Source organism: Oncorhynchus mykiss, chromosome 26, assembly GCF_057628025.1.
Source record: "Oncorhynchus mykiss isolate SJ-2025 chromosome 26, ASM5762802v1, whole genome shotgun sequence".
In the NCBI taxonomy this organism is placed as follows: domain Eukaryota; kingdom Metazoa; phylum Chordata; class Actinopteri; order Salmoniformes; family Salmonidae; genus Oncorhynchus; species Oncorhynchus mykiss.
The window spans coordinates 31,536,335-31,549,860 of record NC_143047.1 but is presented as its reverse complement, the minus strand read 5'-3'; the positions used below and the strand labels follow the sequence as shown (position 1 = coordinate 31,549,860).

The 13,526-nt window shown below is 48.4% G+C and overlaps 1 protein-coding gene across 16 annotated transcripts in view; it reads right to left on the bottom strand.

Moving 5' to 3' along the window:
- Positions 1–293: 293 nt before the first annotated feature.
- LOC110506138 (selenocysteine insertion sequence-binding protein 2-like) overlaps positions 294–13,526 on the bottom strand; it is a 33,954-nt gene continuing 20,721 nt past the window's right edge. For all 16 annotated transcript variants that reach the window (XM_090222688.1, XM_090222689.1, XM_090222690.1 and 13 more), the window contains 10 exons: positions 11,913–12,020; positions 11,593–11,760; positions 11,284–11,425; positions 9,387–9,580; positions 8,988–9,120; positions 8,613–8,778; positions 5,552–5,772; positions 4,970–5,124; positions 4,605–4,824; positions 294–3,689 (listed from right to left, as the gene is read on the bottom strand). In XM_090222688.1, coding sequence (XP_090078814.1) covers positions 3,091–3,689; positions 4,605–4,824; positions 4,970–5,124; positions 5,552–5,772; positions 8,613–8,778; positions 8,988–9,120; positions 9,387–9,580; positions 11,284–11,425; positions 11,593–11,760; positions 11,913–12,020 — 2,106 coding nt within the window. In that variant the 3' untranslated portion in view covers positions 294–3,090. The remainder of the gene's footprint in view (positions 3,690–4,604; positions 4,825–4,969; positions 5,125–5,551; positions 5,773–8,612; positions 8,779–8,987; positions 9,121–9,386; positions 9,581–11,283; positions 11,426–11,592; positions 11,761–11,912; positions 12,021–13,526) is intronic.

Here is a 13,526-nt window from a genome sequence, read left to right as displayed (position 1 = left end):
CTAAATTCCTGGAGAGACATGTGTCTGCTGGTTTGTTATTTCCTTTCATTTGTGTCCAATTAAGACCTAGACAACCAGCTGAGGGGAGTTCCTAACTAATCAATGAATTACCTTAATTGATCAATCAGTACAAGGGAGGTGCAAAATTCCGCAGACACCCGAACCTCGAGGACTGGAGTTTGACACATGCTTTAGGCTAATACTCCTTGTTACACAAAGATCCCTATCAAACATATAGGAGATTTACATGCAACAAATAGACAAGACAATATAAAAGACGGGAGTGTATGTAGTTTACCTAAAGAACATTTTAATGACATTATTAATCAGTCCAGATGGAGAAGAGAACAGTAATGTTATGAGAAAATCCTCTACATGTTGCTAGTGCTGTACAGTCAGAAAGAGAGACATAGAAAGACCAGGGACACACTGAGAAAATAAAAGCTACTTCATTCAACCATTGTGTTTTGACATTAGTTACCAGGTGGTTGTTACAAGTATTATGGTATTTACATAGTGCAAAGGACACACTGGTTGTCATGGCTCCAAAACACACTGATGAGAGTTAGTTACTGAGAAACCTGCACACAGCCAGCGTACATTTCAGTACTAGACACACCGTCGTTATCATCTCTATCAGGGAAGGGCTCAATTCAACTCATTCATAAAATCCTCATAGAAAACATGGTCCGTTTTCAATTGACACGTTTTTTTTCTCAATTACATTTTTTGTCAGTTGAATTTCAATTCACTTCCTGAATTGAAAATGCCTTGACCCAACTCCTGACTGTCTATTTATTACACAACTCCCTCTCACCCCTCCTTCCTTCATATTGCATATGACCCAGCATGCCTCTCCTACACATGGCATCCTCCTCCATCTAATATTACATGACTTGATTTCTATCATTTACCATCAAATTACATCAACTTATTCAGATTTTTTATATCAAATTGCTTTAAGAAAAAGGTGATTGGGGTGTTTAATACACTGTAGTTCAAACATTTTAATTGTTCACATTTTATTTACATGGTTATAACTGGTGAGGTGGATAATTACTTCATGAATATTCAGAGACTCCTGTGGTGGCTCCTCCCTTTGACCCCTCTGTTACCAGTGAGTCACATGTCCTGGGTCAAGTTGGACTACCTGTCAGCTTCAAACCCAAATAGTCTCTGATAATAGCTAGTTACAGTACATTTACCTGCCCACCCCAACAAACACGCCCACGCTGCCACCGGTCAATGGACTGGGACCTAAACCAAATGAAACCAGAGGTTATAGTAAAACACAGAAGTCAGCTAGCAACAACAACAAACAATCCACTCAGAAAACAACCCCAAACAGATGAACACTTGTCAATATTATCATCAACATTACAGGTTAAAGAGTCTCAGAAACAGCTATTCAGGTTATGTACATCAGACATTTGTTCTGGCTTCAGTTACTGTTAGTCTATGTCATGTGACATGTCATATCATTCATGTTTTCAAGGGACACGCCATTATTTTTTAACACGCCATTTTCACATTAGTAGACATTGGTTTGGTCCTGGAGATAATGACTATGAGGTTAAAAAGTGGTAATATGCCCCTTTAAAATCACACCCAGTGAAAATAATACATGATTACTGTGTTGGTTAACCGATGTCAGAAACACATTGTGTAGGTTTGAAAACTCCAGCAACTTTCCCGAAATTCCAAGGTTGGAGGATTACGTCTTTTCTGCTTATTCCCAACAGATTCTGTGAACCTTCCAACCGGGATTCCTGGAAAAGTGGGGAATTTTGTAACCCTAACAAGGTTTTAGATTGGTTTTGGGAGACAGAGAAACATGGGAAGGATGACAACAATGTAACATAAGTCTTGATGATGGGACAGAGACACACACACTTCCAGCTATAAACTCTCAGCCCTGCAGGGGCTCAGCGACCTTCTGCTTGGACTGAACCACCAGACCTCCACTATGAATAACCCAGGGATGACAGGGGAGACTTCTCTTCTAGTTAGTCTGTAGACAGCAGTCTCAGGTCTATCATCTGGAGGGCTCTGTGTCATACAGACAGAGGGAGAGTTCCCTTCTAGTTAGTCTGTAGTCAGCAGTCTCACTGACAGGTCTATCATCTGGAGGGCTCTGCGTCATACAGACAGAGGGGAAGCCTCTCCTCACAGCCTCTTCCTATCCTGGGGAAACCTGGAGTGGTGGGAAGGGAACCAGGGCTTCCCTTAGTCAGACCAGACAAGCCCATTCCATGTCAGACCAGACCAGTCGATGCCAGACCGACCAGACCAGTTTAGCTGAGGCAGTTGTTCCAGGTCCACATCAGTGAGAGGAGGATGAGAGGAACAGAGGAGTCTATCCATCAGAGAGACCAGGAGAGATACTGTTGTCTGTAGTTTGGTCTGTGTGTGTGACTGCCTATCTGTGTGTGTGTGGACTGCCTGTGTGTGTGTGTGTGTGTGTGTGTGTGTGTATGGTCTGATTCCTGAGATAATGTCTGAAGTCCAAAGTTACAGACAGAGAGAAGAGGAGAGTTGCTGGTTCAACTGTGAGAAAGAGGGGGGGTGAAAGAGGTGAAAGAGTGCAGGTTAGGGGAACAGGTGTTGGGGGGGGGGGGTGAGGAAGACAAGTGATGGAGTGTACACAGATGGAGCGACAGAGTGTACACAGATGAAGCGACAGAGTGTACACAGATGGAGCGACAGAGTGTACACAGATGGAGCGACAGAGTGTACACAGATGGAGCGACAGAGTGTACACAGATGGAGCGACAGAGTGTACACAGATGGAGCGACAGAGTGTACACAGATGGAGCGACAGAGTGTACACAGATGGAGCGACAGAGTGTACACAGATGGAGCGACAGAGTGTACACAGATGGAGCGACAGAGTGTACACAGATGGAGCGACAGAGTGTACACAGATGGAGCGACAGAGTGTACACAGATGGAGCGACAGAGTGTACACAGATGGAGCGACAGAGTGTACACAGATGGAGCGACAGAGTGTACACAGATGGAGCGACAGAGTGTACACAGAGCGAATTTAGCGAGAAACAAAAAAGAGAAAGAGGGATGAATGAGGTCTAATCAGCCAGTGATATTATTGGCCTCCATCTTCTCCAGCCCAGTCTCTGTGACATCAGCAGAATCCAACTCCTCTTCCTCCTCACTCTGCACTCCCTCCTCCTCCTCCTCCTCTTCCTCTGTGCTGTCCTGGCTCTTCCCCAGCTGAAGGTTCTCCAGCGTCTTAGACACCCAGGACTCAATGCGGCTGATGACTGCAGGCACCTCCACAGAGATGGGCTCTGGTGTGTACTCTTCCTCCTCCTCCTCCTCTTCCTCTGCCTCCTCCAGCATACCGGGGACCAGGGTGGAGGTGGTGGAGGTGATGGAGGAGTTGAGGAGGTCCCTACAGCTCCCATCCAAACTGCCTGTCTCCGTGCTCTGCTGGGAGGCCAGCTCCAACCGGTCGTCTGCCCGACCCTCTTCTCTCTCCCCCGGGCCTGAGCCTGGAGCAGGGACGGCTGCTCTGAGCTGGAGGGTAGTGGAGTAAGGGCTGCGGTTGGTGGTGGTGGAGGGGGGCTGGTTGTCTCTCTGCAACCCAGAGGAAGCAGCAGGATGGCTGGGTTTAGCCTCCACAGGCTCCAGCCCATCTGACGATTCCACCATACTCCTCCAGTTGGTCTCTGAGGAGAGACATTTCAGATTATATTCACATGTAAAGAGAGAGACCTCTTTGACCTTAGAGATGGGTCAGAGTCAGGGTTAAAGGTCGGGATCAGGGTCATGTCTTACCGTACTCCTTATCGTTGACCTCAGAGATGGGTCAGAGTCAGGGTTAAATGTAGAGATCAGGGTCATCTCTTACCGTACTCCTTCTCGTTGACCTCAGAGATGGGTCAGAGTCAGGGTTAAAGGTCGGGATCAGGGTCATCTCTTACCGTACTCCTTCTCGTTGACCTCAGATATGGGTTCAGAGTCAGGGTTAAAGGCTGAGATCAGGGTCATCTCTTACCGTACTCCTTCTCGTTGACCTCAGAGATGGGTCAGAGTCAGGGTTAAATGTAGAGATCAGGGTCATCTCTTACCGTACTCCTTCTCGTTGACCTCAGAGATGGGTCAGAGTCAGGGTTAAAGGTCGGGATCAGGGTCATCTCTTACCGTACTCCTTCTCGTTGACCTCAGAGATGGGTCAGAGTCAGGGTTAAATGTAGAGATCAGGGTCATCTCTTACCGTACTCCTTCTCGTTGACCTCAGATATGGGTTCAGAGTCAGGGTTAAAGGTTGAGATCAGGGTCATCTCTTACCGTACTCCTTCTCGTTGACCTCAGAGATGGGTCAGAGTCAGGGTTAAAGGTCAGGATCAGGGTCATCTCTTACCGTACTCCTTCTCGTTGACCTCAGATATGGGTTCAGAGTCAGGGTTAAAGGCTGAGATCAGGGTCATCTCTTACCGTACTCCTTCTCGTTGACCTCAGAGATGGGTCAGAGTCAGGGTTAAATGTAGAGATCAGGGTCATCTCTTACCGTACTCCTTCTCGTTGACCTCAGAGATGGGTCAGAGTCAGGGTTAAAGGTCGGGATCAGGGTCATCTCTTACCGTACTCCTTCTCGTTGACCTCAGAGATGGGTTCAGAGATGACGGAGCAGAAGGAGATGGCGGAGGCAGCGGAGGGGTTTCTGGAGTGGCCCATGTGGTGGGTGACCTTCTTGACGTTCTTCAGCGCCTCCTCAGCCTGCTCCTGCTCCAGCGCTGACACCATGTCCTTGTAGGACTTACGAGCATCCTCCGTCAGAGACACTAAACGGTTAAACAGACCCTAGAGGAGGAGAGGTAGGTGTGGCGGATGGGGAGAGGGGAGAGAGAAAGACATAACATCAAGACTTTACACACTTCCATTTGCTTTTTGTTACAATATTAACAGGCGTTATAAACACGCAGACAGGTTGTGTTCAACGTCTTACCTCTGCTCCAGAGAAGTTGAAGACGCCCACCACACTGACAGGCACCAGTTTGTTGACACAGCGTCCCAGAGCCTTCCTACCCAGAGCAAACACAAACGGGATCTCCTGTTCTCTGGCCATGGCTATGACGTTGTACAGAGCCTCATCTAGACCCCCTGGGACATAAAATAACAGTCATTACTACTGTAGAACTACCACTATAAACAGTCCTGCTCCCTGGGCATGGCTGTCTATCATGTTGTACAGAGCCTCATCTAGACGCCCTGCAATAGACAACACACAGTCACTAGTTATGTAGAAGATTTGATGCAGCCTGTGCTGAGCATATCGATATGCTGCTCTCTGGTGGACACTAAAGTGGCGATTGGGGATGATATTTGAAATATTCATAAACTTAACACGCATTTGGAACCCCACACCCCAAGATCAGGGTGATGTTCAGATAGGCACACTAGCTAAACGCTTAGAAACCGCAAAAACAAAACCCTGTGTTCTTATTGGACCTGGTTGAGTAGTACACTCCGTGGTTCACTGCTTTTCAAAAAACATAACCCAGGATTAATGACAAGAATGACCCCTGACCTTTGGCCTGGATCTTCTCACAGTTGGGTGAGATGAGGACACACTTGATCTTGTGGAGCTTCATGTGTTTGGTGACCTCTCTAAGGCCCATGACCAGTCTGCGTTTGGTCTTGGCTTTGCTGGGGTCCTTCTGATAAACCCTCTCCTGGAACCGGACCAGTTCCTGCAGCAGCATTGTCACACTCTCATCGATCTCCTTATTCAACACCTGGTTACAGTACCTGAAGAGAGAGAAACACACACTAATATTATAAACACACACACACAGGATAAAACACATTCACCTATCTCCTTATTCAACACCTGGAGACAGAGACACTAATATTAAAACATACACCAGACTGTTAAACAGCCGTCACTAACACAGAGAGGCTGCCGCCCACATACAGACTTGAAATCATAGGCCACTTTAATAAATGGATCACTAGTCACTTTAATAATGTTTACATATCTTACATACTCATCTCACATACTCATCTCATATGTAAACTCAGCAAAAAAAGAAACATCCCTTTTTCAGGACACTGTCTTTCAAAGATAATTTGTAAAAATCCAAATAATTTCACAGATCTTCATTGTAAAGGGTTTAAACACCGTTTCCCATGCTTGTTCAACGAACCATAAACAATTAATGAACATGGAGCTGTGGAACGGTCGTTAAGACACTAACAACTTACAGACGGTAGACAATCAAGGTCACAGTTATGACAACTTAAGACACTAAAGAGGCCTTTCTACTGACTCTGAAAAACACCAAAAGAAAGATGCCCAGGGTCCCTGCTCATCTGCGTGAATGTGCCTTAGGCAAGCTGCAAGGAGGCATGAGGGCTGCAGATGTGGCCAGGGCAATAAATTGCAATGTCTGTACTGTGAGACACCTAAGACAGCGCTACAGGGAAACAGGACCGACAGCTGATCATCCTCGCAGTGGCAGAGCACGTGTAACAACAACTGCACAGGATCGGTACATCCGAACATCACATCTGTGGGACAGGTACAGGATGGCAACAACAACTGCCCGAGTTACACCAGGAACGCACAATCCCTCCATCAGTGCTCAGACTGTCCACAATAGGCTGAGAGAGGCTGGACTGAGGGCTTGTAGGCCTTTTGTAAGGCAGGTCCTCACCAGACATCACCTGCAACAACGTCGCCTAGACAGGAATGTCAGTGTTCTGCCATGGCCAGCGAAGAGCCCGGATCTCAATCCCATTGAGCAAGTCTGGGACCTGTTGGATCGGAGGGTGAGGGCTAGGGCCATTCCCCCCAGAAATGTCTGGGTACTTACAGGTGCCTTGGTTGAAGAGTGGGGTAACATCTCACAGCAAGAACAGGCAAATCTGGTGCAGTCCATGAGGAGGAGATGCAGCTGGTGGCCACACCAGATACGATACTGACTGTTACTTTTGATTTTGACCCCCCCCCCCCCTCCCCACCCCTTTGTTAGGGAAACATTATTCAATTTCTGTTAGTCACATGCCTGTGGAACTTGTTCAGTTTATGTCTCAGTTGTTGAATCTTGTTATGCTCATTCAGATATTTACACATGTTAAGTTTACTGAAAATAAAAGCAGTTGACAGTGAGAGGACGTTTATTTTTTTGCTGAGTTTATATACTGTATTTTAAACCATCTACAGCATCTTGCCTATTCTGCTCGGTCATCCCTCATCCAAATATTTATATGTATATATTCTTATTCCATTCCTTTACTTAGATATGTGTGTCTTAGGTAGTCGTTGTGGAATTGTTAGATATCACTGCACTGTCGGAACTAGAAGAACAAGCATTTCTCTAGACTTGCATTAACATCTGCTAACCATCTCCTTATTCAACACCAGGTACAGTACTTGGAGACAGTGAGAGAGAGGGACTAGGGTTAGGTAACACTTGGAGACAGTGAGAGAGAGGGACTAGGGTTAGGTAACACTTGGAGACAGTGATAGAGAGAGGGACTAGGGTTAGGTAACACTTGGAGACAGTGATAGAGAGAGGGACTAGGGTTAGGTAACACTTGGAGACAGTGATAGAGAGAGGGACTAGGGTTAGGTAACACTTGGAGACAGTGAGAGAGAGAGACTAGGGTTAGGTAACACTTGGAGACAGTGAGTGAGAGGGACTAGGGTTAGGTAACACTTGGAGACAGTGATAGAGAGAGGGACTAGGGTTAGGTAACACTTGGAGACAGTGATAGAGAGAGGGACTAGGGTTAGGTAACACTTGGAGACAGTGATAGAGAGAGAGACTAGGGTTAGGTAACACTTGGAGACAGTGAGAGAGAGGGACTAGGGTTAAGTAACACTTGGAGACAGTGATAGAGAGAAAGACTAGGGTTAGGTAACACTTGGAGACAGTGATAGAGAGAGAGACTAGGGTTGGATTTAATCATATAATCGGCCCAACCCTAAGAGGAACACACACAATCAGGTTAACACACACACACACGCACAACAATATTAGAAAACACTCATGCATACAGACCAATATTATAAACACACACACACACCATTGTGTAGTTCAGTAGTTTCCAACTCCAGTCCCCCCAACAGCACAGTTTTGTTGTAGCTCCAGACAAACACCTGATTCAACTAATCATCATCCCCTCAATGAGTTGAATCAGGTGAGTTTGTCCGGGGCTACAACAACGTGTACTGTTGGGGGGACTGGAGGAGGGAAACACTGGTGTAGATATGGTATGATATGGTGTGAGGAAGAGAGGAGAGGCATAGAGAGGTCGTAGGATGTCTGACACAGTGCTTAAGGGCTGAGACAAAGGGCCTACAACCCAAGACATTGAGAAACAAAGCAGTGCCTGTCTGTGTGTACGTACAAGTCCTAATTGTATAGCCCTGCTCTAAACACCCATTGGGCGGATAGATATTTATGTTACTAAATGCTTCTGTGTTGCTAACCCACCAAATGAGTTTGTGACATTTGAACCACTAGGATTCTCAGTACCAAGCAATTCCTCTCTGTGTGAGTGAGTGAGTGAGTGAGTGAGTGAGTGAGTGAGTGAGTGAGAGAGTGAGTGAGAGAGTGAGTGAGAGAGTGAGTGAGACTCACTCTCTGAAGCGGCGGCTGTGTATCTTGGTAATGGCGTTAGAGGCCATGGGGCTGCCGATGCCAGAGGAGCCAGGGGAACCCTGGGAAACAGGCGTGATGCTGTACGGAGAGTTCTGACTGGCCGGGGACAGGGACGCGTCATCACTGGGCACGCTCAGACCGTTCTCTACAGAAAACAGACGGAGCAGAATATCACAGGGGGGTATATTAGACAACACCACATCACACCACAGATCAGTAGGATAATTAGGTTTGCAAGAATTCACTTTAAGACCAAGGGAATGGTCTAAAATGAGCAAACTCTGCCAAGGTCCCATGTGAGGTCATCAGTGAAGTGTAGCTCCTCCTCTCTCTTACCCCTGACCCTGTACCTACCCTCCTGAGAGGCAGGTTCCCGTGTGAGGTCGTCAGTGAAGTGTAGCTCCTCTTCTCCCTGTTCTTCCTGGCTGGCAGCAATCTGATCCACACCCCCCTTCCCCCTCTTTCCCTCACGCTCCTTCAGAATGATCTACACAGAGAGAACAGAGACTGGGTTAGATCAACACACCCCTTCCACCTCCTTCAGAATGATCTACACAGAGAGAACAGACTGGGTTAGATCAACACACCCCTTCCCCCTCCTTCAGAATGATCTACACAGAGAGAACAGAGACTGGGTTAGACCAACACACCCCTTCCCCCTCCTTCAGAATGATCTACACAGAGAGAACAGAGACTGGGTTAGACCAACACACCCCTTCCCCCTCAGACACACATTGAGATCTATCCTCTCACCTTCTTCAGGGCGGTGGGTCGTTTGACTTTAGGGATCTCTCTCTCCTTCCCTCTCTTCAGGCGTGGAGCGCTGGAGTCCAGCATGTTGAGGGGGGCAGAGTGGGCCTGCTGGGCCTTCAACATTGATACTATACCTGACCCTGCTCCCGAACCGGCACCTGGCCCTGAACCATGGAACGGGGCTGCTGTACCCACTGGAGAGAGAGAGCAGTCAGAGAGAGAGAGAGAGAGAGAGAGCAGTCAGAGAGAGAGAGGGAGAGAGCAGTCAGAGAGAGAGAGGGAGAGAGCAGTCAGAGAGAGAGAGGGAGAGAGAGCAGTCAGAGAGAGAGAGGGAGAGAGAGCAGTCAGAGAGAGAGAGGGAGAGAGAGCAGTCAGAGAGAGAGAGGGAGAGAGAGCAGTCAGAGAGAGAGAGAGAGAGAGAGCAGTCAGAGAGAGAGAGAGAGAGAGAGAGCAGTCAGAGAGAGAGAGAGAGAGCAGTCAGAGAGAGAGAGAGAGAGAGCAGTCAGAGAGAGAGAGAGAGAGAAGTTAGAGAGAGAGAGAGAGAGAGAGAGCAGTCAGAGAGAGAGAGAGAGAGAAAGGGTGAGTGACGGTGCAGTGTATGTGTGCGCGGTGCGGTGTGTGTGTGTGCGGGTGCGTGGGGTGCGGTGTGTGTGTGTGGGGTGCAGTGTGTGTGTGTGGGGAGCAGTGTGTGTGTGTGGGGAGCAGTGTGTGTGTGTGTGGGGAGCAGTGTGTGTGTGCGTGTGTGTGTGGGTGCGGTGTGTGTGGGTGCGGTGTGGTGTGTGTGTGGGTGCGGTGTGTGCGCTGTGTGTGTGCGGTGCGTGTGTGGTGCGGGTGCTGTGCGGTGTGTGTGTGGGTGCGGTGTGTGTGTGTGTGGGTGCGGTGTGTGTGGTGTGGTATGTGTCTGTGTGGGTGCGGTGTGTGGGTGTGTCTGTATGTGTGCGGTGCGTGTGTGTGGGTGCGGTGTGTGGGTGCGGTGTGTGGGTGAGGTGTGTGCGGTGCGGTGTGTGCGGTGCGGTGTGTGCGGTGCGTGCGGTGCGTGTCTGTGTGTGGTGTGTGTGGGTGCGGTGTGTGGGTGCGGTGTGTGTGTGTGCGGGTGGGGTGCAGTGTGTGTGTGTGGGGTGCAGTGTGGTGTGTGTGCGGTGTGTGTGGGGTGCAGTGTGGTGTGTGTGTGGTGTGTGGGTGCGGTGTGTGTGTGTGCGGGTGCGGTGTGTGTGGGGTGCAGTGTGTGTGTGGGGTGCAGTGTGTGTGTGTGTGCGGTGTGTGGGTGGGGTGCGGTGTGTGCGGTGCGGTGTGTGTGGGGTGCAGTGTGGTGTGTGTGTGTGGGTGCGGTGTGTGGGTGCGGTGTGTGCGGTGCGGTGTGTGCGGTGCGGTGTGTGTGTCTGTCTGTGTGTGGTGTGTGTGGGTGCGGTGTGTGGTGCGTGTGTGTGTGTGGGTGAGTGTGTGTGTGTGGTGCGGTGTGTGTGTGTGGTGCGGTGCGTGTGGTGCGGTACGTGGGTGCGGTACGTGGGTGCGGTGTGTGTGGGGGTGCGGTGCGTGTTTGTGTGTGTGGGTGCGGTGCGGTGTGTGTGTGTGTGTGTGGGTGCGATGTGTGTGTGTGGTGCGGTGTGTGTGTGTGTGGGGCGTGTGTGGGTGCGGTGTGTGTGGGTGCCGGGCGTGTGTGGGTGCCGTGTGTGTGTGGGTGCCGTGTGTGTGTGGGTGAGGTGTGTGTGTGGGTGCGGTGTGTGTGTGTGTGGGGTGCGGTGTGTGTGTGTGGGGTGCGGTGTGTGTGTGTGGGTGCGGTGTGTGTGTGTGTGTGTGGGTGCGGTGTGTGTGTGTGTGTGTGTGTGTGGGTGCGGTGTGTGTGTGTGTGTGTGGGTGCGGTGTGTGTGTGGGTGCGGTGTGTGTGTGCAGTGTGTACCTGTGAAGGACAGTGGTTTAGTATTGGTTATTTGTCTAGCCTTCATGGCCTGCTGCTGTTTCTCCAGAGCAGCCAGCATGTCTCCCAGGTCCAACTGGACTGGAGTCTTACTCTTCTTCCCTGCTGCTTTGGTCAGTGCCTCCTACAGGGAACAGCAACACTGGCTCAGCACACTCATAGTAGTACAATACAACTAGCAACCGTTTTTACATTATATGCATGCTGGTATCTGTAGTTTCCTAGCTAGCTAAGATATTGTATGTTGGTACCTGTAGTTTCCTAGAAAGCTAACAGAGTGCATGCTGGTACCTGTAGTTTCCTCTGCTCCATGCTGATCTCAGAGTACTCCTGCGCTGTAGCCAGGGCAGCGGCCAGGGCCTTCTTCCTCTGACTCTTGGCCCTCTTGGGGACGGAGGTGGTGATGGGGATAGGGGTCTGGACGATGTTGATGGGAGAGTTCTCTGGAAGGTTATCCAGCTGGAGAGAGGATAGATTGTTTTGTGGTCAACCTTGACTAACTTTGGTGCAAAAAACCCCCCCAAAAAACAAGTGAAATTCTCAAGGAAGGAAGGAAGGAAGGAAGGAAGGAAGGGAGGGAGGAAGGAAGGAAGGATTAGCCGGTCTCTCACCAGGTTCTTGGTTAGTTTGGTCTGGTGTTGGTTCTGGGAAGGGTTAGGGTCTGGTTTGATGTTCCTCTGTGCCCCTCCTGAGACCAGCTCTGGAAACTCATCCTCATCCTGAAACAGACTTTAGAATTGACCAAACACCTAACTTGTACAGCTCTAACATACCATTATACACTGACTGAGGACTAGTTCACACAATACGTCCTTCACAATACCTTCTCTACATCTACAGCCTCACTAACTCCTAATACACACTGACTGAGGACTAGTTCACACAATACCTCCTTCACAATACCTTCTCTACATCTACAGCCTCACTAACTCCTAATACACACTGACTGAGGACTAGTTCACACAATACCTCCTTCACAATACCTTCTCTACATCTACAGCCTCACTAACTCCTAATACACACTGACTGAGGACTAGTTCACACAATACCTCCTTCACAATACCTTCTCTACATCTACAGCCTCACTAACTCCTAATACACACTGACTGAGGACTAGTTCACACAATACCTCCTTCACAATACCTTCTCTACATCTACAGCCTCACTAACTCCTAATACACACTGACTGAGGACTAGTTCACACAATACCTCCTTCACAATACCTTCTCTACATCTACAGCCTCACTAACTCCTAATACACACTGACTGAGGACTAGTTCACACAATACCTCCTTCACAATACCTTCTCTACATCTACAGCGTCACTAACTCCTAATACACACTGACTGAGGACTAGTTCACACAATACCTCCTTCACAATACCTTCTCTACATCTACAGCCTCACTAACTCCTAATACACACTGACTGAGGACTAGTTCACACAATACCTCCTTCACAATACCTTCTCTACATCTACAGCCTCACTAACTCCTAATACACACTGACTGAGGACTAGTTCACACAATACCTCCTTCACAATACCTTCTCTACATCTACAGCCTCACTAACTCCTAATACACACTGAGGACTAGTTCACACAATACCTCCTTCACAATACCTTCTCTACATCTACAGCGTCACTAACTCCTAATACACACTGACTGAGGACTAGTTCACACAATACCTCCTTCACAATACCTTCTCTACATCTACAGCCTCACTAACTCCTAATACACACTGACTGAGGACTAGTTCACACAATACCTCCTTCACAATACCTTCTCTACATCTACAGCCTCACTAACTCCTAATACACACTGACTGAGGACTAGTTCACACAATACCTCCTTCACAATACCTTCTCTACATCTACAGCCTCACTAACTCCTAATACACACTGACTGAGGACTAGTTCACACAATACCTCCTTCACAATACCTTCTCTACATCTACAGCCTCACTAACTCCTAATACACACTGACTGAGGACTAGTTCACACAATACCTCCTTCACAATACCTTCTCTACATCTACAGCCTCACTAACTCCTAATACACACTGACTGAGGACTAGTTCACACAATACCTCCTTCACAATACCTTCTCTACATCTACAGCCTCACTAACTCCTAATACACACTGACCAAGATGGAAACAAACAGATACATGAAGAACTGAAATCTCCTATTAATGGAGATACAGGATTTAAATGACAGTTGTATCTCA